The sequence below is a fragment of the Myxine glutinosa genome, chromosome 5 (assembly GCF_964187855.1).
Source record: "Myxine glutinosa chromosome 5, kmMyxGlut1.1, whole genome shotgun sequence".
Lineage (NCBI taxonomy): Eukaryota > Metazoa > Chordata > Myxini > Myxiniformes > Myxinidae > Myxine > Myxine glutinosa.
Window position 1 is genome coordinate 12,652,385 of NC_136265.1, and position 27,951 is coordinate 12,680,335.

Consider the following 27,951-nt stretch of genomic DNA (forward strand, 5'->3'; position numbering starts at 1 on the left):
TCTTCTCCCTGGAAAAGGAAAACTAAAAAACCCCATTATTTATTTAAATAATTGAAATTAAAAAATCATTATTTATTTAAATAATTAAAATAAAAATTTTCGTTATTTATTTAAATAATTAAAATAAACATTTTCATTTTGGCGCCCTCGGTATATCCCTGGGCGTCCCGCATTGTCTCATCCCCATTCCTCCCCCATTCCCCCAATGAAGTTGCGTCGTTTTGACGGATACAATTGGTCTGGTGTTGATGTGGCACAGGCGGGCCGAACGGCCTCTTCCTCCGGATCTCGGTTCCTTGCGCACCAAAGTAAAGCGTGAAAATGGGAGTTTGGCCACGCCTTCCTTCACCAAATAAGGGCAATGGCATGGCGCGCATGCGCAGTGCGCTCAGTACTCTCTCGCGGTTCTGGCTTGGGCAGTTGGGCGGTTTGAGCTGGCGGAGTCCTGAGAGGAATCCCGAGTCGGTTTTGCGATTCGTGTTGTTCGTGGTTTCGAGCGGTCGCGGAGCGGGAGGTCCTCGCCTTGTTCGCGATACCGTTGGCGCCGAACGCGGCATTTTAACTTTTCTTTGTGGCGAGAGTGACGTGGACGACGATCGACGTGCGCGTCGTGCGCGCTGCGTTTCCGACGCGGACTAGCCGAGGCCCTGTCGTCGTTAGGGCCGCGGGTCCGTTTCGTTCGCTCCGAGCGCCACTGACATGCCGGGGCGGACCGGCTGAACCGCGGGCACATCATGACGAGCCGCGGGAGTCCCGTCAAGAGTTACGACTACCTGCTCAAGTTCCTGCTCGTCGGTGACAGCGACGTGGGTAAGGGCGAGATCCTGGGGACTTTGGATCAGGACGCGGAGAGCGAGCCCGGGGGTTTCTGCAGTGGCCTAGGTGAGCGATGCTTGTACCTGGTACTCGGACCCCTTCATTTTGCCTCCAAGCTTATCTTCCCTCCATGTGTTTCGCCGAAACATTTATTTTTGGCCGCAGCAGCTGTTAAAGCGCCATGTCACCCCCCCCCCCCCCCAAACCTATTATGTGGGGGGAGATTAGGGCTTATGAGGTGGGGGTTTGGGAAGGGCAGAGGGGGGTGGGGGAGGGAGGGGGGTGGACAGAGGGAATTGTGCTAGATAACGTCAGTGGGGTTGGGGAAGGAGGTTTAGGTTTGTTAGTGATGGTGACCTGCTCTGTGACGTGTGGTGATCTTCTCTGTGACGTGTAGTGATCTCGGTGACGTGTAGTGATCTCTGTGACGTGTGGTGATCTCTGTGACGTGTGGTGATCTTCTGTATGACGTGTGGTGATCTGCTCGGTCGGTGACGTGTAGTGATCTCTGTGACGTGTAGTGATCTCTGACGTGTAGTGATCTCTGACGTGTAGTGATCTCTGACGTGTAGTGATCTCTGACGTGTAGTGATCTCTGTGACGTGTAGTGATCTCTGACGTGTAGTGATCTCTGTGACGTGTGGTGATCTTCTTGGTGACGTGTGGTGATCTTCTTGGTGACGTGTGGTGATCTGCTCGGTGACGTGTGGTGATCTTCTCGGTGACGTGTAGTGATCTTCTCTATGACGTGTGGTCTTCACTGTGACGTGTGGTGATCTTCTCTGTGACGTGTGGTGATATTCTCTATGACGTGTGGTGATCTCTGTGACGTGTGGTGATCTTCTCTATGACGTGTGGTCTGCTCGGTGACGTGTGGTGATCTGCTAGGTGACATGCGGTGGTCCGCCCGGTGAGGTGATTTTTCTCGTCAATGATTTGTCAGCGCTGATGGGGATAGCAGGGTGTTTTACAGAAATGTGCTGCTCAGGTGTTTTTTTGTTGTTGTTCTTGCGGAAAGCGTTGTCTCTACCTGAGGGAAGTATGTTGGGTAATATACTTGTGGGGAGATGTACGGAAATAGGAATGGGTCTGTGCAAGAGACTGCTGAGGTGGGGATGGACCTGTGGAGAGCAAATGATGAGGTATGGATGGGCCTTTGGGGGCAAATGATGAGGTAGGGATGAGCCTGTGGGGAGCAAATGGAGGTAGGGATGAGCCTGTGGGGAGCAAATGATGAGGTAGGGATGAGCCTGTGGAGAGCAAATGAGGTAGGGATGGGCCTGTGGAGAGCAAATGATGAGATAGGGATGGGCCTGTTGAGAGCAAATGATGAGGTAGGGATGAGCCTGTGGGGAGCAAATGATGTAGGGATGAGCCTGTGGGGAGAAAATGATGAGGTAGGGGTGAGCCTGTGGGGAGCAAATGATGAGGTAGGGATGAGCCTGTGGGGAGCAAATGATGAGGTAGGGGTGAGCCTGTGGGGAGCAAATGATGTAGGGATGAGCCTGTGGGGAGCAAATGATGAGGTAGGGATGAGCCTGTGGAGAGCAAATGATGAGATAGGGATGGGCCTGTTGAGAGCAAATGATGAGGTAGGGATGAGCCTGTGGAGAGCAAATGATGAGGTAGGGATGAGCCTGTGGGGAGCAAATGATGAGGTAGGGATGAGCCTGTGGAGAGCAAATGATGAGATAGGGATGGGCCTGTTGAGAGCAAATGATGAGGTAGGGATGAGCCTGTGGGGAGCAAATGATGAGATAGGGATGGGCCTGTTGAGAGCAAATGATGAGGTAGGGATGAGCCTGTGGAGAGCAAATGATGAGATAGGGATGGGCCTGTTGAGCAAATGATGAGGTAGGGATGAGCCTGTGGGGAGCAAATGATGTAGGGATGAGCCTGTGGGGATAAAATGATGAGGTAGGGGTGAGCCTGTGGGGAGAAAATGATGAGGTAGGGATGAGCCTGTGGGGAGCAAATGATGAGGTAGGGGTGAGCCTGTGGGGAGCAAATGATGAGGTAGGGATGAGCCTGTGGGGAGCAAATGATGAGGTAGGGGTGAGCCTGTGGGGAGCAAATGATGAGGTAGGGATGGGCCTGTGGAGAGAGGTTGGTGGCTGTTTGGTTACAAATGGGTTTTGGAAGGAAGATGGGTAAATGTTTTTATTGGAGGCTATGATGGGTCTCGGTTTCCTGGAATGGCAGATGTGATCGGCGTTTAAAAGTGAAGACTCCTGTTCGTTGTTAAACAAAGCCCTCACTTTTGGACCACCTTTTCTAGTTTGAATGTTGCATCTGTGGCCTGATGGCGGTCGAAGTCCATGTGCGAGCAGACCAAGACACCCCCGATGGAGGCAATTCGATCCCGTAGTGTCGCCGGAGTTGCATATCTGTGACGCAAGGTGCTCCACGAACGTGCGCTTCCACTCGCCTTCCCTGGGATTTGCGTTGCGTGCGGAACGGCTGCTCAGATGAGAAGAAGCTGCTCCATTTGGCGAGGAACCAAGTCCAATGGCGATGTTTGTCGAGGCGATGCTCTCCACGCTCTCCCGACCACCGGGCAAATGGTGCTTCCAAGCTTGTTTATTACTTTGTTTGCACACGGCTCTTTTGTTTTTTTTCTAATAAAACTTGATTGCTTCATTTTACGGCGAATAGTGGGATCCTTCTGAGCGACGTGAGGGATTTTGTGTCGGGGACAGATGGTCTCCTCGGATACGTCTCCGCGATCGTCGGGCCGTGGTGAACCATCTGCCGACGTTGTCCAGACCGCCGATGATGGGTTGATCCACGTGCCGCGCTCACCGTGGTCTCTGTTCGTGTTGTCTGAGAAGAGCATGTGCAAATTGCACGAGCAGCTGTCCAAACAGCCGTATAGCTGCTTTTGCCATCTGAGCCCAGGTGTACGCTTTTTGTGCGACTCACCTGGGTTTTCGAGTGGTGTTTTTGTTTGATACCCATGCGGGGGTTGTGGAGCAGGGGTGTAGGATTGGTGTGCGGTGGCACATCCGCAGGAGACTACGTTTGGATGTGGGAGCTGTTTATGGTCGACCTTGTTCGAAATACGCGAACAATCGAGTTGCGACAGCGTTGCCCAATCGCGAGGGCAGCTGGTTCCCAAATTATCTAAATAAGTAAATGAATGAACAGTGTTCACCACCACGTTTCCCTCTGGTTGAAAACGGTGTGAACTCTGAGAAAGGTAAAAAAAATGTTGGGTAAACGCTTCCCCGTGGACGTGCCTGGGCACGCCTGAGATACCTTGAAAACGTTGTCAACCTTCTCTTTGTGACGACTTTGTCGGTGACCTGTAGTGGGGGTGCTGTTTATTTGATTATTTTCTGCCCGTTTTGTAGGTGTGACGTGCATCTCCACCACCATCCTCCTGGACGGGAGAAGAGTCAAGTTGCAGCTCTGGTATGGCCGTTGTTTTCCATTTTCCCCAGTGTAGACGTGCCGGATCCGATGTGGAAAACTTTGGGTGCTTCGTCCGTGGTACTTGTCGATGTTCATCTGGGGTTTACCTTTGACTTGCGTTGTCTGCCAATGTCCGCAGCTCCGTCGCTGTGCTTTTACCTCGGTTTGCAAAGCTGGCCAGATGCCTGCTGGTCATCCGGCCTACTTTCCCTCATTGTACAAATTGAAACTTGCACCGTTTCCAAAAATACCCATGGGAATTTGGTGCGTCGACGTCACTCCATAGTACCCTCTGCTGAGTGCCATGAAGCACTCTCTCCCCCTCCCTCCCTTCCTTCCTTCTCCCCAACTCCTCCAAGGTGTTATTGCCAACTTGTAAGCCTTTCCACATACAGTGCCTTCAGAATGTATTCACATCCCATGACCTTTTTCACATTTTGGAATTCTTTTTTTTCACATAAAATGGATTAAATTTAGATGTTTTTTGTCATTGATCTACATATAATACCCCATAATGTGAAAGTCGATTTATGTTTTTATGTTTTTATTTAGAAATTTTTGCAAATTAATGAAAAATGAAAACTTGACATGTCGTGAGTCAATAAGTATTCAACCCCTTTATGGTATTCCAAAATTGAGCTCAGGTGCATCCAATTTCCTTCGATCATCCTTGAGATGTCTATACAACTTGATTGGATCAGTCCACCTGTGGCCAATTCAATTGATCGTACATGATTTAGAAAGAAACACACCTTTATGTATAAGGTCCCACAGTTGACGGTGCATGTCGGACCAGAAACTCCACCGTAAAGTCCAAGGAACTGTCCGTAGAACTCCGACATAGATTTGTGAGGAGGCATAGATCTGGGGAAGGGTATAAAACAATTTCTAGAGTGTTGAAATTTCCTAAGAGCACAGTGAGCTCCATCATTAGGAAATGGAAAAAATATGGAACCACCCAGACTCTTCCTAGAGCTGGTCGTCCGACCAAACTGAGTAACCGGGCAAGAAGAACCTTGGTCAGGGAGGTGACCAAGATCCAAATGACCATTGTGACAGAACTACAGAGTTTCTTGGTTGAAATGGGAGAACCTGTTGGAAAGCACTTCACAAATCAAGCCTTTATGGGACAGGGGCCAGACAGAAGCCACTCTTGAGAAAAAGGCACAGGACAGCACGCCTGGAGTTTACAAAAAGGAGTGTGAAAGACTGAGAACACGGGGCAAAATATACTGTGGTCTATTTAGACAAAAATGGAACTCTTTGTCCTACAGACAAAGCAACACCTAAATGGCTTCAGAACAAGTACAGGAAAGTCCTTGAGTGGCCCAGCCAAAGCCCAGACTTGTATCCCATTGAGAATCTGTGGAAAGACTTGAAGATTGCTGTTCACCGACGCTCCCCATCCAACTTGACAGAGCTTGAGCAAATCTAAGGAAGAATGGGAGAAACTCTCCAAATCCAGATGTGCAAAGCTGATACAGACAAACCCAAGGAGACTCGAAACTGTAATCTCTGCCAAAGACGCTTCTACGAGGTATTGACTCAGGGGGTTGAATAGTTATGAAAATTAGATATTTCTGTATCTCCTTTTAAATTAATTTCTAAAATCATGTTTTAACTTTGTCGTTATGGCATATTTTGTGTATCTCGTTGATTTAAAAAAAAGAAAGAAAAATTTTTTCATTCATTTTAAATTCACGCCGTAACACAACAAAATGTGAAAAAGTCAAGGGGTGTAAATACTTCCTGAGGGCCCCATAGCTCATCTGGTACCGCCATTGGGTCGCCCCGTGCTGTTACCATGCAAAAGCCAAAACGGCCCGATGTTGAGTTGAGCAGCAGTGGAGTACAACCATGGTTGTATTGTCGGAAGGTAGTTGTGCGTGGCATTCTGTTTGCGGTAAGCCATGTAACAACCGTCATGACATTGATGATTGTTCAATGATTTAACAGTTGTTTTTTGACTTGCTGCTCCTCTTATTTTTGTTGTCGCTGTTCCTTGATGCTTTGCTTGATTTTCACCTTTGAGCGTTACAGGTGATTTATTTTAATTTTTTAAATTTTTTAGAGAAGTAGATAATATGGAAATCAATATAAAAAATTACGTAAATTTACGCTTGATGACGGTATAAATTTACTGCTTTTACGCCTCACGAGTATGGCTCTGCAGTTCAAAGCATTTATGTCCATTGGAGTATGTTCTCTCCGTTGGACGTTCTACTACAAAGCAGTAGCCCCAGTGAACGCTTGAACATTCTGCTATTATGCAAGAGTTTCCGGATTCCTCCCCTCTTCCTTCTCCTTCCAGCCCTCCCTCCTTCCCCACTTTCCCTTACCACTTCCCTGGTTTAATCTCCTTTCAATTCCATCCCATTATTGTGGTATAGCTTTGACACTAGGACTCGGGCCTTTCCTCCACCCGTATGCTTCTAATTTGGTTGGGCTGCAATCCTTGGAATGTTGTTGTTCGTTCTGGGTAACTCCAATCGTTGGCCCAAGGTATCAAAACGATATCTGGGGACCCACCGCTGTGTAGTAATGGCGCCGAATGCTGTGCACAACGCATGGTTTTGATGGCTTTTCCGACGGCCTTTCGGCTCCAAATGCTGCCACGGCCACTGGAGGCATAATTAGGGCCCCTTTTCCGCAGATGCGTGTTATATGGGCCACATTTCCACACGAGATGGCTCTCTGGCAGCACGTCATATAGTGAATCTTTGGTGGGAAAGGGCACAGAGACCTCATTTTAGCCACAATTGCATGTGGTTTTCCAAAATGGATTTTGTGCTGAAGGGGTGGGGGGGGGGGGGGCTGACCGGGTTGTGACGTGACGAGCCTTCGTTGCTGTGGCCTGCAACTTCTTTTGAAGTTCAGCCTGTGGAATTCTACCTTATTGAGGGAGCAGATGTGTGCCGCGATATGTGTGGGTTTGTGTGCTCTCTCTCTCTCTGTCTCTCTCCGTCTTTCTCTCTGTTTCTCTGTCTGTCTGTCTGTCTGTCTCTCTGCCTGTCTGTCTCTCTGCCTGTCTGTCTCTCTGCCTGTCTGTCTCTCTGCCTGTCTGTCTCTCTGCCTGTCTGTCTCTCTGCCTGTCTGTCTCTCTGCCTGTCTGTCTCTCTGCCTGTCTGTCTCTCTGCCTATCTGTCTCTCTGCCTGTCTGTCTCTCTGCCTGTCTGTCTCTCTGCCTGTCTGTCTCTCTGCCTGTCTGTCTCTCTGCCTGTCTGTCTCTCTCTGCCTGTCTGTCTGTCTCTGCCTGTCTGTCTCTCTCTGCCTGTCTGTCTGTCTCTGCCTGCCTGTCTGTCTCTGCCTGCCTGTCTGTCTCTGCCTGCCTGTCTGTCTCTGCCTGCCTGTCTGTCTCTGCCTGCCTGTCTGTCTCTGCCTGCCTGTCTGTCTCTGCCTGCCTGTCTGTCTCTGCCTGCCTGTCTGTCTCTGCCTGCCTGTCTGTCTCTGCCTGCCTGTCTGTCTCTGTCTGTCTGCCTGTCTGTCTGTCTCTGCCTGTCTGTCTGTCTGCCTGTCTGTCTCTCTGCCTGTCTGTCTCTCTGCCTGTCTGTCTGTCTCTCTCTCTCTGTCTCCCATGATGCTGTTGGGGGTCGCTGTGTTTTTTTTGTCATTTTGAGATTTATTTTGTAATTCTAACAAGTGTAAATGCGACGGGGGGAGGAGCGAGGAGGGGATTCAAAATTTTCCTTTTCCTTGCACAGTGACCTGGTATTGTCCACATGTGCCATTTAACTCCACTTGAAGTCTCGCTCCATCCACTCCTCCCTCCCCCCCCTCCTCCACAAGCCCCCTTACCTGGTTGTTTGCTTTGCTGTTACCCATGCCCATTCATCCATCGTTCGTTCGTGTGTGTGTGCGCGTGTTCCTGTTCGCGTTATGTGTTTTATGCTTTATTGAACCAGATGTACAATTGAATGAAATGAATGATCGTTTTAAAGCCATTTTCCCCCGCTAGAGCAGGGGTTAGCCTTGCGGGCCCCATGGCAATCATGATTCCCCGTTTGTATTTGGTGGGATATCAGTTGTTTGCTTTTTTCAATGGCATCCGTTGTGCAGCGAGTTGTCAGTTTGACCGAAAGATCTGTTGATGTGATTTGTGCCACAGGGATACGTCCGGACAGGGCCGGTTCTGCACGATCTTTCGCTCTTATTCGCGGGGGGCACAGGTAGGCCCTTGATCATGCCGCTGTTGGCCATCCGTTTGCACTGCACTAGCTACTATCGTGGAAGAATTTGCACTTCGTAATAACAAGTTTCGTGGCCAATTAACTAATCAAAGCGGTGTTATGGTTCGAACCAGCCGACGGTGTTGAGACGAGTGCTTTGATGGAAAAAGCTTTCTTCTAACATCCCTTTGTCTCCCCCATCCCACCCCAGGGCATTGTGCTGGTGTATGACATCACCAACCGGTGGTCATTTGACGGCATTGATCGCTGGATCAAAGAGATTGATGAGGTGTGGGTCCCCTCCTAACTCGCTCTTTCACGCTGCTGTTCATTCTCATGCCACTCGAGATTGTCAGAGGTTGATGGGCAATCATTGCTCGTTGTAAAGGTGGTAGGAGTAGTAGTAGTGGTAGTAAAAAGGGAGGGTTTCACTTTCATATTGCATCCATAAATTAGTTTCATTATGAACATTAATTAATTCATTATTTCCTTGCTTTCTCTACATCTTCCTATTCCCACTGCATACAACACATTTCTAGTCCTTGTAAACACAGTAGTAACCCAACCTCTGGTACAGATGAGATTATTTCTTTGCCATTTAAACTCAACGTACCAACAATAGGAGCAACGTACCAACAAAAGGAGGGTTTACCGTGGGAGTTGTTGTATGCAGATGATCTGGTGTTGATTGCGGAAAGTATGGATGGACTGAAGGAAAAGATGAACAAGTGGAAGGAATGTATGGAGACAAAAGGTCTGAAGGTGAATATCGGAAAGACGAAGGTGATGGCAAGTGGTAAAGCATGTGGTGAGGTGGAAAGAACTGGGAAGTGGCCGTGTGCTGTGTGTAGGAAGGGTGTCGGTGTGAACTCCATTCAATGTACAATGTGCGCTGAGTGGGTTCATCAAAAATGTAGCGGTCTGAGAGGGTCATTAACCAGTGTGGCAGCTACATTCAAATGTAAGGTGTGTACAGAGGGAGCTGCAGATGGAGGAAATGTTGAGTTGGATCTTGGAGACGGCGTGAAACTGGAAGGTATGAAAACATTTTGCTACCTCGGAGACATGCTGAATGGAGAAGGTGGATCAGACTCGGCAACGGTTGCTAGAGTGAGATGTGCATGGAAGAAGTTTCGGGAACTGAGTGGCGTGCTGATGATGAGGGGAGTGTCGTTGAGAGAGAGAGGAAGACAAATGATGAATTGCGAAAGATGATGGGAATAGAGCCTGTGATGGATGCTGTGAAGAGGAACAGGTTGAAATGGTTTGGTTATGTGTTGAGGAAGGATGAAAGTGACTGGTTGAGAAGAGTGATGGAAATGAATGTAGAAGGAAGTAGAGGACGGGGAAGACCGAGAAAGACTTGGCTAAAGATGGTGGAAGAAGAAATGCGGGCAAGGGGGTTAACAAGGGGAGATGCAGAAAATAGGGTAAGATGGAGAAGGTTGTCATGGAGACCGCAAGGCTAACTCCCGCTCTAGCAGGGAAATGGCCTTTAAAATGCATGTTGTTGTTGTTGTTGTTGTTGTTGTGTACCAACAATAGATTGCACCTATCTGCCATGATTTGCCAGCACTACGTTGTCTCACGATCTGCCATGATCTTTCCTGGGAAAACCACATTCATAAGCTGTCCTCCAAAACCAGTCGCAGACCTTGGCACTACTGTCTACTGAGCTTCTCACCAGATACAAGGCTTTCATCCGCAGCTCAATGGAATACTGCTCTCTCCCCTCTGGGCTGGTGCTCCTGCCTCACACCTATCTCAGCTTCACACTGTTGAAACCAAAGCTTTCAGAATCATTGGAATCTCCCATGATGAAGCTGATTCTGACGGCCTTTCTCTCTCTCACCGCAGGCAGGTTGGTGGTCTTTCTGTCTTCTACCGACTCCTCTCCGGCTTAGCTCCCCCAGCTCTGTCTGTGCTCTGTCCCACAAATATTCCTACAGGTCGCACAAGATCTGCCAGCAACCCTCTTTGGTGAAACTACCAAAATCAAGACTCTCTGCTCACCTTCACTCTTTCATTCCTCTTTTCTCCAGCCTCTGGAACAAACCCCCTCACTCTCTTCAATCCCACTCCTCCCTCCAGGTCTTCAAAGCAGCTGTTCACCACCATCTCTTATCTCACCCCCTCCCCCCCATCAAAAACCTTTATTTTTTCTACCCCCGTTAATCCACCCAAATCTACCTCCTTCAAATTCCGTTTTCTTTCCTGAAATCCCTTGGACTGTCCATCTTGTTTATCCCATGTGCCCTGCCCCAGCCCTCTCCCTTCCACAGATCTCCCGATGTCCTTGTTCCCTACTGTTGTACTTCACTCCCTCTCCCACTCTTGTCTCCTGCTCCCTTTATTATATGTTCTATGTGTTAGCTGTTACACGAGCCTCGACTTGGTATACAAAAACAAAATACCTGTTTGGATCTGTAATGTGCAGCTTTTTCCACCAGGCATGGCATGAACGTTGATGATTATCTTTCAGGCTTGGTGGAAAGGGGGAAAAGGGAGGATGCTGGGAGCGCTTGGGGCTATACGAGGGAAGTTCATTACCAGCTCACCAAGTTGAATTCCTGGGTGTGATGCCATCAAAAGTGCTTTTAATTTATAGTACTGTCAAAGTTTCACTTGGTTATATATCAACAACAACAACAGGCATTTTAAGGCCATTTTCCCTGCCATAGCGGGGGTTAACCTTGTGGGCCCCATGACGATCTTCTCCATTTTGCCCTATTTTCTGCATCTCCCCTTGTTAACCCCCTTGTCCGCATTTCTTCGTCAACCACCTTTAGCCAAGTCTTTCTCGGTCTTCCCTGTCCTCTACTTTCTTTTGCATTCATTTCCATCATTCGTCTCAACCAGTCACTTTCATCCTTCCTCAACACATGACCAAACCAAACTTTCACTCTCCTTGCACTGCCCTCTCTCCACCCCAACCCCAGGAGTACCTCTGGCTACGGCTTCCTCTCCGCTCCCACCTTTTGTTCATATGTGTTCTGTACCGTCCTCCAAACAGTGATGACTCCATTTACATTTCGCTGTCGGATAACATGGACCAACTTCTATCAACTCATCCAAACTCTCTCTTCCTCATATGTGGTGACTTCAACTGTCTTCATGCCAGCTGGCTGGGTGTGGGTTCATCTCTCACCAGCCATGGCACCTCAGCAAAGGACTTCTGCGACTCATTGGGACTGACACAATCTGTCAATTTCCCGACCCGGATCGCAGTCAATGGAGTATCTTCTCTTCTGGACTTGGTTATGACAAACTTCCCTGCAAATGTCTGCTGCTCTTCTTCTGCTCCAATCGGTTCTTCTGATCATGTGCTTGTTAAAGTGGACATCTCTCTGGCCATTCTCAGAGAGCCTCCTTCTGCGCCGATGAGTCTGGCATTTCACTCAGGCTGACTGGCACGGTCTGCAAGCAGCCATCAATCATCTGGACTGGTCTCCCATCTCTACTGCCTCTGACATCAATTCTTCCTGGGAATTCTTCCAAAGCAAACTGCTCTCTCTCATGCACAGATTTATCCCATCTCGTCTTCCGTTGTCTTACCCTTCCTCCCGTCCATGGTACACTGAATCTTGTGGTGAGGCAGTTGCCCTGAAACAACTTGCCTTTGCCTCTTGGAAGGCAAATCCAACTGAAGGCAATCTCAGTTCCTTCCACCAAGCTCGGAACAAGTGTTTGTCTACCCTCAGGAGTGCCAGGAAGCACTATCTCTCCACACTCAAGATTGAACTCTCAAACCTGTCTCCTTCCTCCAAATCCTGGTGGCTTCTGGTCAAATCTGTTTCTGGTGTTTGTTCCCCCTCCATCCCCTCCCTTACCTCAAATGGCTACACAGTTGACACTGCACGTGACAAAGCCGAATGCCTCAACTCTGTGTTTGCCTCAAAATCTTGTGTCCCAAACCCATCTCTCTCTGTTCCCACCTTACCCAGTCGAACCCAACTGCTCCTGGACTGTGTCCTTCTCTCCTGACAAGGTGGAGAAGTTTTTGTCAAACCTCGACTCTGATTTTGCAACTGGACCAGACGGCATCAGCCCACGGGTCCTAAAATCCTGCCCTGCCGCTCTATCTCACCCTCTCTCTGTTCTTTTCACCCTCTCTTTTGCTCAATAGTCCGGCAGCTAAGCTAAATATAGCATAACAATTGTGCATTTTGTGAGGAAAGCACCAATTTTGGCGCACTAGTAGACTATCATATTATGAAAAGATCTGGATATTGGGCCATCTCAGATTCAGCCCCTGATGGCTATGGCAGCCATTTTTCAAAATGGCCACCAGCGGTTACTGTTGTGATACATATCTGCTTTACTGGAGAGGAATGCAGGTTGACAGTGAAGGGTTATTTACAAATAAAGGTCCAATAATGGTCAAAGAAAGTGACAATTTGATTTGGTTGAGAAAAAAAAGTTAAAGTGAACTAATTAGTCTAATTAAGACACAGATTCTGAATGAAAACCAATGATAAACATACATAGCACTATTGGCTTGGCCAAATGCACATAGCACTATTGGCTTGGCCAAAGGCTGCCATCCAACCAGCTGGGGCTGGGTCAAGAATGACGAGGGGGTGTACGAGCCACACTGGTGAAGCTACCCAAAGCAGCCCACACCTGCTATGAGCTAGTATCGTGCAAGTGCAAGAAAAGCTTTGTGAAGCGTTGCAAGTGCAAAAAGGCCACACTTGAATGCACAGCTTTGTGTGTGTGTGAGGGAGAGTGCTCACAAAATTGAGAGACCATTAACAGAGCAGACTGTCACTGATTCAGAACAATTTCGATATCATACCAAACAGTAAACAGATGTTCACGAGTATGTGAATAACTCGATGCCATGAGTGGCGGCCATTTTGAAAAAAAATAATTTGAGAATTTGAAAATTGCTGAGATGGCCCAATATCCAAATCTGTTCATAATAGGATAGTCTACTACTGTGCCAAATTTGGTGCTTTCGTCACAAAATGCACAATTGTTATGCTAAGTTGCCCCACTACAAGGTCATCTGCCAGCATCTTGGAAATCAGCAAACATTACCGCTTTACACAAAAAATGTGCAAAAAACAGATCCTTGCAACGACAGACCAATCAGCCTGCTTCCAATTAATCAGCAAAGTCATGGAATCCATCATTGCTTCGGATATCAAATCCTTCCTCTTCTCCAATGGCTTGATCTCTGATCATCAATTTGGATTCAGACCAGGTCATTCTACTCTGGACATGTTGCTTCTGCTGTCTCAACAATGGATGGAGGTCCTCAATGCCAAACAGGAAATCAGAGCACTTTTTTTTTTCTCTTTTTTTTTGTATACTGAATCGAGGCTCGTGAAAGAGCCAACATTTATTCCACAAACAAATCAACCAGACAAACAAAACATACAAAAAGAGGGAGCGGAAGACAAGATGGGGAGAGGAGGGGAAGCACACAAATACAACACCTGAGAGCAGGGAGAAGTGCGGGAGGGAGAGGGCCTGGGGGGAGGAGGTGCGGGAAGGGGGGGGGGGGGGGGGGAGAGGTATAAAACACAAGGAGACCAAGGACTTCCAGGACAGAAGTTGGTATTTCAAAAAAAGGGTAGGATTTGGGGTGAAATTAGTGGGGGTAGAAAAGATCAAGGTTTTGGATGGGGGAAGATAAGAGATGGTGGTGAACAGCTGTTTTAAAGACCTGGAGGGTGGAGTGGGATTGAAGAGAGTGAGGGAGTTTGTTCCAGAGGCGGGAGAAAAGAGGAATGAAGGAGTGAAGGTGAGCAGAAAGTCTTGATTTTGGCAGTTTAACCATAAGAGGGTTGCAGGCAGATCTTGTGTGACCTGTAGGAATATTTGGGGGATAGAGCCCAGAGAGAGCTGGGGGGAGGCAAGGCCAGAGAGGAGTCGGTAGAAGACGGAAAGACCACCAACCTGCCTGCGGTGAGTGAGTGAAAGGCCCTTGGAGTTAGCTTCATCGCGGGCGATTCCAATGATTCTGAACGCTTTGGTTTCAACAGCGTGAAGACGAGATAGGTGTGAGGCAGGAGCACCAGCCCAGAGGGGAGAGCAGTATTCCATTGAGCTGCGGATGAAAGCCTTGTATGTGGTGAGGAGCTCAGGTGTGCCAAGGAAGGACTTCGCACGACGGAGGATGCCCAGTCGGCGACTGGCTTTGGAGGCCAGATTTGAAATGTGGTTTTCCCAGGAAAGATCATGGCAGATAGTGAGACCCAAAAGCTTGAGTGACAGAACTTCTTGGAGAGGATTATTCAGAAAGTGGATGGGAGGGTTGTCCAGTCAGTCTTTTCGGAGAGACATCGTAAGAGTGTGAGATTTGTCAGGATTGAAAGACATGGTCCACTTGTTTGCCCAGTCTGTGATTTTGTCCAGGTCTGCAGAGAGTGAGGAGGCTCTGGAAAATCCTCCCTATCTCTTTGCTGATGACTCCACTATCTGCCGCTCCATTCCTCATCCCTCAGATCGGCAGTTTGCAGCCTCCTCACTCTCTGCAGACCTGGACAAAATCAGACTGGTCAAACAAGTGGAACATGTCTTTCAATCCTGACAAATCTCACACTCTTAATGTCTCTCCGAAAAGACCAACTGGAAAAGCCTCCCATCTACTTTCTCAACAATCCTCTCCAAGAAGTTCTGTCGCTCAAGCTTTTGGGTCTCACTATCTGCCATGATCTTTCTTGGGAAAACCACATTTCCAAAGCTGGCCTCCAAAGCCAGTCGCCGACTGGGCATCCTCCGTCGTGCGAAGTCTTTCCTTGGCACACCTGAGCTCCTCACCACATACAAGGCTTTCATCCGCAGCTCAATGGAACACTGTTCCCCCCTCTGGGCCGGTGCTCCTCCCTCACACCTAGCTCGGCTTCACGCTGTTGAAACCAAAGCTTTCAGAATCATTGGAATCTCCTGCGATGAAGCTAACTCCGAGGGCCTTTCACTCACTCACCGCAGGCAGGTTGGTGGTCTTTCTGTCTTCTACCGACTCCTCTCCGCCTTGCTCCCCCAGATCTCTCTGTGCTCTGTCCCCCCAATATTCCTTCAGGTCACACAAGATCTGCCTGCAACCCTCTTATGGTTAAACTGCCAAAATCTAGGCTCTCTGCTCACCTTCACTCTTTTATTCCCCTTTTCTCCCGCCTCTGGAACAAACTCCCCCACTCCCTTCAATCCCACTCATCCCTCCAGGTCTTTAAAACAGCTGTTCACCACCATCTCTTATCTTCCCCCATCCAAAACCTTGATCTTTTCTACCCCTGCTAATTCACCCCAGATATACTTTTTTTGAAATTCCAACTTCTTTCCTGGAAGTCCTTGCAGTGTTCATATGTTTTATACCTCTCCCACCTCCCCCCAAGCCCTCCCCCTCCCACATTTCTCCCGATGTCCCTGCTCTCAAATGTTGTGTTTGTGTCCTTCCTTCTCTCTCCCCATCTTGTCTACCGCTCCCCTTATTTTTGTGTTTTATGTGTCGGTTTGACTTTTTGTGTGATTAATGTTAGCTCTTTCACGAGCCTCGATCTCGTATACAAAAAAAACAAAAACAACTTGGTTATAAATACTATAAATGGCATAAGGTCTTCAGACTTTTATTCCGAACTTGTCAAGTGGACTTTTTGTGTGTTCGATGTGTTGGGAGTTGATGTGCAGCAGGGCTCACAATAGACGGGGGTGGCATGTGAATTGCCTTCAAGATCCACATTAGCACTTGACAAATCAAAGACGGGGGTGAAAAATTCAAAATATTTTGAGGGGAACTTTCCCATGTAAATATCTGGAAGCAATCGTTTTGGCAAGTTGAAAAGCATCCAAACAGGTTTACTAAGTCTACAATTTATTTTCTGTTCCCTGCTCCATGAACAATCTGAGCGATCCGTTTACGGGCGTGGTCATGTTGTTTATTTACCACTCTAGGTGTAAACAATGAAGTCATGCAATGCACATTGCCAGCGATGAAAGCTGTCATGCTACGGTCTCTCACCGCATGGCCCCTTTACAGAGTTGGTGAAAATGAAAAATGAGCCCCGGAATGAAAAAATATCCCCGATAATCAATGGGGGCCCTCAATTTTATTTATTTTATTTTGAGCCCTGATGTGCCGATTGGGCCGATTCTGAAGCTGCCATTATAATTTGTGCATCACACTGACAGGCAAATCCCACGAGTGATATTTTTAAAGGTTTTATTCAAGCCAGGTCATGTGTGGTGAGCGTTGCTCATGTTCTCGTGCAGTGGGCCTTTTGACAGTTGAGCTGATGGCGGCTTCACCTACTGCACTTTGTACTTATCCTTGCTTGGTGTTGCTTTTTACGCCACCTTTATTACCTCCACCACAGAAGCCTTGTTTTATGCTGTCTTTCTGTGGTGCCATTGCATTTCGATTTGTAGACCTAGACCAGATTACACTTTCGCTCTGAAGATGATTAATGAGCCAACTGGTTACCTCCACCACCAAAGGTGGATGGAGGTTATGTTTCCACCCCTGCCTGTCTCTGTCTGTCTGTCTGTTTGTGAGCAAGATATCTCAAAACATTGTGGACGGATCCGGACGAAATTTGGCAGAGAGGTAGCATGTCTGACTAGGACGATTCGATTCGATTTTGGTGAAGATCTGAATATGGATTTGGATATGATAATTATTTAATTTTTTAAAAGTGATTCTTCACCATTGGGAGATGGGGCGAAAACCAACATATAGCAGGATATCTCAAAAAGTTATGGATGGATTTGTACGAAACGTCTTGGACAGGTTGTGTGTGAAAATGAAGAATTGATTCAATTTTGGTGAAGATCCGGATCTGGATTCAGCTTGTAGCTAGTAGCTCGGATTCACGCTGTCGAAACCAAAGCTTTCAGAATCATTGGAATCTCCCGTGATGATTTTTCACCATTGAGTGATATGGTGAAAAATGATATAAAGCAGGATATCTCAAAAAGTTGTGGACGGATTTGGAGGAAACTTGGTGGAAAGGTTGTGTGTGTGTGTGAAAAGGACTAATCATTTCGATTTTGGTGAAGATCTGAATATGCATTTGGCTACAAGAATTATTTAATTTTTAAGTGATTCTTCACCATCGAGAGATGGGTGAAAAGCGCTAAATAACATGATGTATAAAAAAAAAGTTATGGACGAGATATGAATAAACCTCTGCTGTCGCAACAATGGATGGAGGTCCTTACTGGCAAACATGAAATCAGAGCTGTCTCCCTCAACATATCACGTGTCTTCGATACGGTCTGGCACCCCGCTCTGCTCACCAAACTCTCCTCCTATGGTATCCATGGAAATCTCCATGCATGGCTTGCGGACTTCCTCTCTGGTCGTAGTCAACGTGTGGCCCTGAATGGTTTTCTCTCATCTCCCCTTCCTGTTCAGGCTGGAGTTCCCCAAGGTAGTATTCTGGGCCCTGTGCTTTTTCTGGTCTTCATCAATGATCTCTCCGACTCTCTGGAAAATCCTCTCTATCTCCCTGCTGACGACTCCACTCTCTGCCGCTCCATACCTCATCCCTCCAATCGGCAGTCTGCAGCCTCCTCACTCTCTGCAGACCTGGACAAAATCACAGACTGGTCAAACAAGTGGAATATGTCTTTCAATCCTGACAAATCTCACACTCTTACTATGTCTCTCCAGAAGACAGAATGGACAACCCTCCCATCTACTTTCTCAACAATCCTCTCCAAGAAGTTCTGTCACTGAAGCTTTCTGTCTTGCTATCTGCCATGATCTTTCCTGGAAAAACCACATTTCCAAGCTGGGCTCCAAAGCCAGTCGCTGACTGGACATCCTCCGTCGTGTGAAGTCCTTCCTTGGCACACCTGAGCTCCTCACCACATACAAGGCTTTCATCTGCAGCTCAATGGAATACTGCTCTTCCCTCTGGGCTGGTGCTCCTGCCTCACACCTAGCTCATCATCATGCTGTTGAAACTAAAGCTTTCAGAATCATTGGCATCTCCCGCGATGAAGTTCATTCCGAGGACCTTTCACTCGCTCACCGCAGGCAGGTTGGTGGTCTTTGTCTTCTACCGACTCCTCTCTGGCCTAGCTCCCCCAGCTCTATCTGTGCTCTGTCTGTGCTCTGTACCCCAAATATTCCTGCAGGACACACAAGTTCTGCCAGCATCCCTCTTTTGGTGAAACTGCCAAAATCAAGACTCTCTGCTCACCTTCATTCCTCTTTTCTCCCGCCTCTGGATCAAACTCCCTCACTCTGTTCAATCCCACTCCTCCCTCCAGGTCTTTAAAACAGCTGCTCACCACCATCTCTTATCTTCCCCCATCCAAAACCTTGATCCTTTCTACCCTGTCAATTCACCCCAGATCCACTTTTTTGAAATACCGACCTCTTTCCTGGAAGTCCTAGCAGTGTCCATGTGTTTTTACCTTTTTATTTACATGTAACTTTCCCTCTCATGATGGTGGGAAGCTTGATGACCAAAGGGTTACTGGTTTTCATGATTAAACTGGAGCAATGTGACTGTCACCAATATGCCTCCGCCCTCCGCATAGTCCCACAACAGGCAGATGCCTTCGTTCACTGTCCTAAAAACAAGCAAGTTTGATTTAAATCCCTTCAGATGTTTTCAAGTATCACATTTCCACCAGCCATGACAGGTTTCACATCGATCGGTGAAGCGGTTTTAGAGAAGGGATTTTTTTATTTTAAATACCGGCTTTCAAGATAATATTACTGCCATACCATGTGCCATATGACCTTAAAAATGTACATTCTGCATATGTATGGGTAGGGTATCACGTTTGTGAAGTTTCGTGTTGATCGGATAAGGTTCGTTTTTTTAAATCCAGGATGGCTGCCAAACCATGTGACCTACGATGTCATCATTTACAAACTATATGCAACAGTTGTGTTAGATAGTATTTGTAAAATTCCGCATCGATAGGGTAAGCGTTTTCAGAGATATAATTATTTTATATTTTCCTTCAATCCAATATGGCTGCCACATCATGTGACCAATGATGTCTTCGTGATCATTTTTTAAAATCGACATGCCTAGTCAATGACGCACATAAGTTTAGAATCAATCAATCTTGTTGTTTGGGAGAGGTTTTTTTTTTTTGAAGGTTTTAGGTTAAATCCAATATGGCTGCCAAACTATGTGACCTGTCATGTCATAAATTTAATATTTCGATGCAAATGGATCATATATCATGTGCATGCAATTTCAGATTTTTAGGATATGGATTTGATTAAAACATTTTTGGCTGGTCTACCACTTCACCTTATTGGTATCATGCTTTTGTTCCCCATTGGGAGTACTTGACCATGTGCAAAGTTTCAAATTTTTCCATTCAGTGGTTTCCGATAAATAATTTTGATTTGCGTTTATTCGAAGATGGCTGCCTACCACGTTACCTATGACGTCACAATTATCATAAAACATTCTGCATGGGGTGTCACTCCTACCCTGTAAGTTTTGTCTCAATTGGACATGTGGTTGCTGAGAAAAACGAGGTTTAGCCCGTACGGACGGACAACCCGAAAACATAATGCCTCTGGCCACTTTCGGGGGCGGAGGCATTAAAAAAAACAAAAAACCAAGAGTTGAAGGATTTTGGACTTTTTAACAACCCGTACACTCACTCCCCAAGGAAGCGACAGGAAAGGTCATGTTATTATCCTCTGGAGTATATAGATTACAGTAGATCTAGGTGCAGGTCTGTTCGGCTGTGGTGGACGTGATAAGCATAGAATGCCTCAAGGATGTCAGGATTCCTCCCTTTCAGATTAGTGTTAAACAGCCATGATACTTGCTTTGACATGAATAATTGTCATGATACTTGTTTGTGGTTTATAATATTTTTTAAATTCCCTATTAATACAATTTAGTTCAGAAAGGGTGTTGGGGCAATATCACACGCCACAAAAACCCTTTGCGGAGGGGGGATATTGTTTTGGGGTAAGATTAATATTATGCCATTACCGCTATTGTTATTACTTTTGTTATTAGAAGCTGCTTTGGAAAATCACCACGATAAGTCTTAACATGGTGTTTGTCCGAGGACGAAAAACCCCTTGGGGAGGGGTGGGGGCAAATTAAGTCACTACAACCTACATACTGTGACCCTTAATCTTCCTGTCAAATTTGTGGTTGAGATTGGGACAGACCCCAAATTGTGCATTTTAGTATGTGATAAGATTTAGAGTGCAGACCAACTAAAGAAAATGCTGCTGTTCACACATGTGCCCCAAAACGTTTTATTTACCGTGGTTTTACCAACTTTTCTGCTTTGGTTTTATACATTTTCCAATTTAAAAAGATGAAGAGTAGCAGACTAACTGGAAAGAAAGGCCACTGTTTACAAGTGTACGATACATTTCTCTATTTTTAAGTCAATAATATATTGTTGAATGAATTTGTTAATTTAAGTTCAACAATTTTGTCATTCTCATTTTATTTTTATTAATTGTTTAATCAGATGCATATATCTGCATTATATCGGTCGTCACCTGTCCCCCACCCCCGACCCCTCCATTCTCTAAATATCATTGTTGACACGGGCCCTGGAAACCCCATACTCGACCGACCTCTACTCGAAAACCTACAGTATATTTAATTGGCTCATGCTGTCTGTCTGTTCACCCCTGAAACACGGAAATTCTCCTCGGAGACGATAGATTATGTAAAAATGGCTTCAAATTAATTCAAACCTACGGGAAAATTACAATACTGCCTCAATTTAGCTCTTTCAACCATCGCAAGAATAAACAACTTCCTTTTATTTTTATTTTCTATCACGGTGTTGTTACAATGGGCCTCCAGCTAGTTAGTATTAAAGCTGATGATGTGGTTCCTGCTTTTTCGCCAACTCTCCCTGGCAGCACGCACCCGGTGTTCCGCGGATCCTTGTGGGAAACAGGCTGCACCTGGCGTTCCGGAGGCAGGTGGACACCGACCAAGCACGCGCTCTCGCCCAGCGCCTAGGCATGACGTTTTTCGAAGTGAGCCCGTTGTGCAACTTCAACGTGATTGAGTCTCTCACGGAGCTGTCTCGCATCGCCCTCATGCGTCACGGCATGGAGCGGCTGTGGAGGCCCAATCGAGGTTTGTTTTGCGGTGTCGCCATTTCCGTTGCTTAGTTTTCTACACAACTGTGTGGCATTGTCTCAAAACGGAAATTTATTTTCATATCGAATACATTTTTATACAACACCATTTAAAGGAAAGCCCCCAAAGTGGTTGTACAGAGAAAATGACATGGGTTTGCAAATTCAGGAAAATATAGATTAAATATGGACACAAAAATAAATAAACTAGAACGACACTTGGGAGAGTGCATACCTCCGCCAGGCCCAACAGTTTGTTTTGTATTCCACTGATAGGCCAGATTTGTATCTGGACTTTAACCAAAATCTAATCGTCTTGTTCTTGTCACCTAAACAAGCTCATCCACCAATTTTGTTACAACTCGTCCACAACCGTTTGAAATATCCTGCTATACATAGTTTTTTTTGGCCCTATCTCCTAATGGTGAAGAATCACTTGAAAAACCTGTACTATCCAACCCCGGATCTTCACCAAAATCGAATCGGTTCGTCCTTGTCACACACCCAACTTGTCCACCAAGTTTACTCCGAATCCATCCTTAACTTTGAGATATCCTACAGACGCACGCAGACTGACACAGAGACAGACACAGGTATAATTTCTTCCCACCTTCAGTGGGAAAGACCTTGATCACTGCATGGTATAATTCTTAGCCTAGGTACAACAAGAAGAGGCCAGTGGAGTGAAGAAGAAGAGTTAAACTAGCTGAGAAGTATGAGAGGGGGGTGGGGGAGGGGTGAGAGGGGAGAGCCAGTTGGGTGAGAGGAAGGCATTGTTGTGGAGTAGCAGGGTAATGTGAACCATCTGTGAGAAGGGTATACGGTGTGATCCCAAGCCAGAGGGTAACGAGTACATTCTAAGTACTGATCCAGCAAAACTGTTTGGGATGACGACATGATCGTCAATGTGCTGCATGATCAATGCATAAACTATGATTTCTGGAACTTTTATTTTCCACACAAGACTGAATTGTGGAACTCTTGTGGAGGTGATTAAAAGAGAGGATCTACACAATTTGAGAACAAATCCATCAGGGCATTGTGGAGGAAGACAACAACACAACAACAACATGCATTTTAAGGCCATTTCCCCTGCTAGAGCGGGGGTTAGCCTAGAGCGGGGAGGCTGACATATTGTGGAGGAAGGGAAGCTCTTTATATGGAATACCGAGAACGAATGTTTCCAGTTTCTCAGGATTCGGATTCAGAAAACATTGACTCCATTCCGTGATCTGATCTCACCAGGGCAGGAGGTTCTTGTCTGAGCAGCGATAAAAGTATCTTGAGACGAATTTTTTTTTATTTGTCATACTAAAATACGCAAGTTTGGCCGTTACTTATCCAATCGCAACCAAACATGACGGAGACTATGGGGTTACACGACAGAGGTTGTAGTGATTTAACTTCCTCCCCCCAACCCAAGGGGGTTTTTTCCCCGCCAAGGGGATTGTGTATTGAGGGGCATAGCCGTATTAAAATAGCTATCGTAGTGCTTTTCCAAGGAGGCTTTTAATAACGAGTAATAACACCTATGATAGGATAATAATGTTATTACAAATCGATATTAATACGAAAAATATCCCCCCTCCCTCCACGAGAGGTTTACTCCTTTGACAAATGCCATTTAATGTTTATAAATAGCTTATCATGCCGTGTCATGGAAATCCTTTGCCAGGAGTAAAAAAACATTATTAACCACAAACCACATTATTAACCACATTAGCCCTGGTGTTGGGCTAGCGGCTAGGGTGCCAGCTTAGGATCCTAGGATCCTGGGTTCGAATCCCGGTCGATCGCTGAATTAACGCCAGGGGGGTTGACTCAGCCTGTCATCCTTCCGAGGTCGGCTAATTGAGTACCAGTTTACTGGTAATTCCCTGTTTGTCGTTAAAGGCGGCAAAAAGGGTTGGCGTCAGGAAGGGCATCCGGCCGTAAAACATTGCTTCAAAAAGGGGACCAAAAAACAACAACAACCACGGTTCCCGAAAAAGGCCAACCCCTGCTTTGCGGGGAAAAATGGCCTCTAAAGGTGTTTTTTTGTTTTTTTTAACCACAAACACGTAAGATTACCTTTTTAAACAGTCGCTACTGCTGTTCAACACTAAACTGAAATAAATTTGAAGGAATCCCGACATCTGTGAGGCAATCTCTGCTTATCGTGTTGACAAACACACCTGAGCGAAGATCTACTGTAGTTTATATACCACACCATGGTTATTCACACGACCCTTCCTGACACTTCCGTGGCATTTTTCCAAGGCTGCTTCTAATAACAAAAGTAATAACAACATTATTGGTATTGGCACAATATTAATGTTCTTACAAAACAATACCCCCTCTCCAAAGGGTTTTGTGACTTGCGATATTGTCATCGTGTGAAGTTAAAACAAGCCTGCACCACAGTAGCGACGTATGGCGAGCCGAGCCGATCCACACTCGTTTTAATAAGCAGGTGTCAGCAGGAGGTAAAATGTTTTTTGTTTTTTTTGTAATCTTCTTTTGTTCACTTTGGTTGACACATTTACTTGGGTATTATGAATAATGGCATGCATCACACGATGACATCACAACCTCATCTGGTGATTCTTCCTCTTCCCCCTCTCCGAACCCAGTGTTGAGCCTGCAGGACCTATGTTGCCGTGCCATAGTCTCGGTAACGCCGGTCCACCAGATCGACAAGCTTCCGCTGCCCGTTTCAATCAAGAGCCACCTGAAGTCTTTTTCCATGGCAAACGGAATGAACGCATTCATTATGCACGGACGATCGTACACTGTTCCGGGCCGGAGCAGCAGCAGCGGCGGTACAGGAAGCGGCAGTGGAGGGAAGCGTTGCAGCATACGCAAGACTGCATCGATGCGCGTTCCACGGCCCTGCCTTTCCCCGCGAGAGCAATGCACACGCAGCAACTGCAAAATCTCCTAGACTCCTCGCCGAGCCACGGCCACAAATTTGTCTTTTACGAACGGTCCACCTTGGGTGAGCGCCGAAGCAGGATCGGAGTTTGCTTTTTGTACCAACGTGTTCTGCCACACGTCGAGAGACGCCGTAATCCGCCGGAGTACTGAGTACGTAGCAAACCACGTGAATTTGGCAGGAAGATCAAATTTGCCATATTGCTATAATATGGAAAGGGATTTCTTCTGCTCATCTACTTTCCCACTTGAGGAAAGATATATTGGTACACCTTGCTGCAGTTGTACCGATACAATAGACCATTCACTTCCCTAGCTTTCCCAACAGTGCTTCCTAGACATGGAACTTCCCCATGGAAGAGATGGTTGAAGGCTCAGTAACGAGTTTATCCGTTTTCAGTGCCACATTCTGTTGTCCAACGCAGGTGCTGTTGTGCCTTTTCTTTTTCATTTCTCCGCCACCTCTTTCCCCCTCGCCCCATCCTCAATTTTTATCTGAGGAATTCTACCTCCAGCTCTGCAATTTGATTTGGGGGTGGAGGAAATAAATACCAGTTTTGCATCAGGTAAAGTGAAACAGGTGTATGGATTTCGAGGCGCTTCCTTCCGGGTTGAATTTCGAGGCCTGGCGGCCATTGCTTTGAGCGGTTACGGTGAGAGGCTAAAATACGAGTATTCCGTCTCATTTGCCAATGGGAATGCCATATTTGTGCTTCGAGTAAAGGCCATTGTAATAAGAATCAAATCATCCTTCTGTTTAACCTGAAGACTCGATTCGTTTTTCCTTATGTTGGAGAGAAAAGCTCATAGAATGTTACTCTTAGCTGCTTTATCTTAGCTGTGGCCTTTTATCAGCTGGCACACCTTTTATTTTTTTTTACCTGTTGGCCAGTGCGTTCTTCTTGGTGTACCTGGATGCCAGGATGCTATTGTCAGATGTGGAAGGATAGGGGGTGGGGGAGTATGTTGTGGGATTGCAAGTTAAATAATCGAGTTGCAATATTTGTCGGAGTTATGTTTTAGCAACTTGTGTTTGCACCACGCTACACCTGTTATAGCATCTTGGTGGGTGGTTTTGGGGTTGTCGTTTAAGGTGGTAATGTTCTCTTTTTTTTTTCTACATTTTTTTTTTCTTCAAATGTTTTTTTTTTTCTTCAGCTTTTCTTTCGGGGACTCTCTTATGGTGTAATAAGGTGACAGCTTTGATTTATGGAAAGGTGAGGTGTTTTGAGTTGTTTTATTAGTATCTGTATTTATTTTTGCCGTTTTTTAATTTTCATTATTCCCTGTTGCCAAGTGCCATAGACCGTCGACAGCAAGCTCGTTCACAACTCAAAAGGAGGTTGTGTTTTGGACTGTAGCTTTGCTTTGCGCCGGTATCCTGTTTGCGATGCTTGTGTGGGTGTAGCTTTACAAGCTGCCAATCCCTCTCCCTCCCCCACGCCCACACTGTGCCCTGTGTTGGGTTTGTGTGCGAGTCCTTTTGGTCAAGGAGCCTCCTGTAGTGGATGTTGTGAAGCTGTGGGATGCAGTATGATGGAGACACCTCCTGCTCGTCCACTTTCTCACGCCTTGAATAGTCGACCTATTTTTGGTTTATTTTGATTTATTTGTTTTTGTTTGGGTTATTTTGGCTTCCTTGGTGTTTGTAGATATGCAATGTTTGATACATGAAAATAAACATTTTTCTACTTATATTTTGAAGTTCTCTCTGATGTCGGACTTTTCCACAAAGCCCCAGTTGTAAGCATATTGAGTGCAATCGGGTGTTTTATTATTTTATCATCCTGATTCAAGAAGTCTGTAGACATGTAGGGAGGATCAGGACGCACTCCATTGACTCTACAACATATATGCTTAAAAAAAAAATGCTAAGATAAAACCTACAACCCTATACATTACCTACGAGTCATCTGTGTATATTTTCCCATCCAATAACAAACTTTGGGACATATTCGCTGAACGAGAAAAATAAGACCCAAAAGTGCTCTTTTGTCATTAGCTTGAAAGGATTCCACGAAAAGTACGCAAAACTGCATTCCTTCGCAAAGGAATAGGAAATGAAGAGGGGGGTGGATGGTAACTACAACTGTCAATCAACCTGATGGGGGTGGTGCTGCTGGACCACATTTGCTCTCGGGCCATTTAGACCTACAGTGCCTAAAGAAAGTCTACACTCCCTTTTAAAACTTTCACGTTTGTTCCTTATAGCCTGGAATTACATTACATTAAATCGGTCTTTTTCACCATCATTTACATATCGTAACGCATAACTTCCAAGTGAAAAACAAATTCTACAAATTTCACAAAATTAATTAAAAATACAAAACTAGAACATCTTAGTTGGATAAGTGTCCATCCCCCTGAATAATAGCAATTGTGAATTAGTTCAGGTGTAACCAATCTACCTGTGTTAAATTGTAGTGATTCTGATTATTTCAGAATACAATCAGCTGTTCCTGTGGGTTTCCTCTGCTGGGTAGTGCATTTCACAGCAAAGACTCAACCATGAGCACCTAGGACCTTTCAAAAGAGCTCCGGGATAAAGTTGGGGTAAGGCACAGATCAGGGGATGTGTATAAAACTATTTCAAATGCCTTGAATATACCTTAGAGCACAGTCAAGACGATCATTAAGAAGTGGAAGACGTATGGTACCACCAAGACCCTGCCTAGATCAGGCCGTCCCTCCAAAATGGATGATCAAGCAAGGAGGGGACTGATCATAGAGGCCACCAAGAGGCCAATGCCAACTTTGAAAGAGTTACAGGCCTTTATGGCAAAGACTGGTCACTGTGTGCATGTGACAATATTCCACAAACACTCCACAAGTCTGGCCAGGGTGGCAAGAAGGAAGCCGTTACTCAAACTAAATGGTATTCATAGAATATTTACCCTATGCAGTCAACTTGGTGCAAGCTAACTCTTCTGTTTTTTTAAGGGTTTTTTTTTCTTTTCTTTGATCCAACATGTCTGCCAGACCACATGACCGATGACTTCATAAATTTACATTCTGTAATGTAATTGTTGTGTAGATCATGCTCAATAAATTTCAAAATGATTGGACTAAGCATTGTACTTGTCGAATTATGTCATAATTAAGGCACCAATGATGTCATCGTTAACAACACTTATTCCCTATATGGAGTTCTTTACAATGAGCAACGTTTCATTATTATCCATGGAGCGGTTTTGGAGAGAGGGACAACGTTTTTCGGTTTTTCCAAGATGGTGCCTGTACCACGTGACCTATGACGTCATAATTACCATTACAAAATTCTACAGGAGTCGTTGCTCCTATGGTGAAAATTTCGTGTCCACCGGACCAACAGTTGCAGATAAAAAATTTTTCATGCTGATCGGATCAAGCATTGCACTTGTTGAATTATGACATCATAATCATTGGCATATCTTATTCCCCATGGGGAGTACTTGACAATGAGGCTTGTTTCAAATTTTTCCATTGAGCAGTTTCAGAGATGTGGAGGTGTTTTGTTTTTCCAAGATGGCGCCCATACCATGTGACCTATGACATAATTATGAATAATAATATTGTCGTGTGACTACCCTTGGTGAATACCGTCGG

At 45.9% G+C, this 27,951-nt stretch overlaps 1 protein-coding gene across 1 annotated transcript; it reads left to right on the forward strand.

The window, feature by feature from the left end:
- Nucleotides 1–360: 360 nt before the first annotated feature.
- Nucleotides 361–26,063, forward strand: LOC137427951 (ras-related protein Rab-40C). Its single transcript, XM_068117804.2, has 6 exons — nucleotides 361–882; nucleotides 4,170–4,230; nucleotides 8,336–8,396; nucleotides 8,608–8,685; nucleotides 21,229–21,451; nucleotides 24,066–26,063. Exons 1-6 carry the CDS (start codon nucleotides 735–737, stop codon nucleotides 24,374–24,376), a joined length of 882 nt encoding a protein of 293 aa, XP_067973905.1. The 5' UTR covers nucleotides 361–734; the 3' UTR covers nucleotides 24,377–26,063.
- Nucleotides 26,064–27,951: the final 1,888 nt, after the last annotated feature.

Bases quoted from the DNA above. Each gene is read 5' to 3' on its own strand.
- LOC137427951 (XM_068117804.2), top strand. From the start codon at position 735: ATGACGAGCCGCGGGAGTCCCGTCAAGAGTTACGACTACCTGCTCAAG. The intron at 4,231-8,335 runs GTATGGCCGTTG...TTTGTGCCACAG, and splicing joins AGAGTCAAGTTGCAGCTCTG to GGATACGTCCGGACAGGGCC. The intron at 8,686-21,228 runs GTGTGGGTCCCC...TCTCCCTGGCAG, and splicing joins GGATCAAAGAGATTGATGAG to CACGCACCCGGTGTTCCGCG.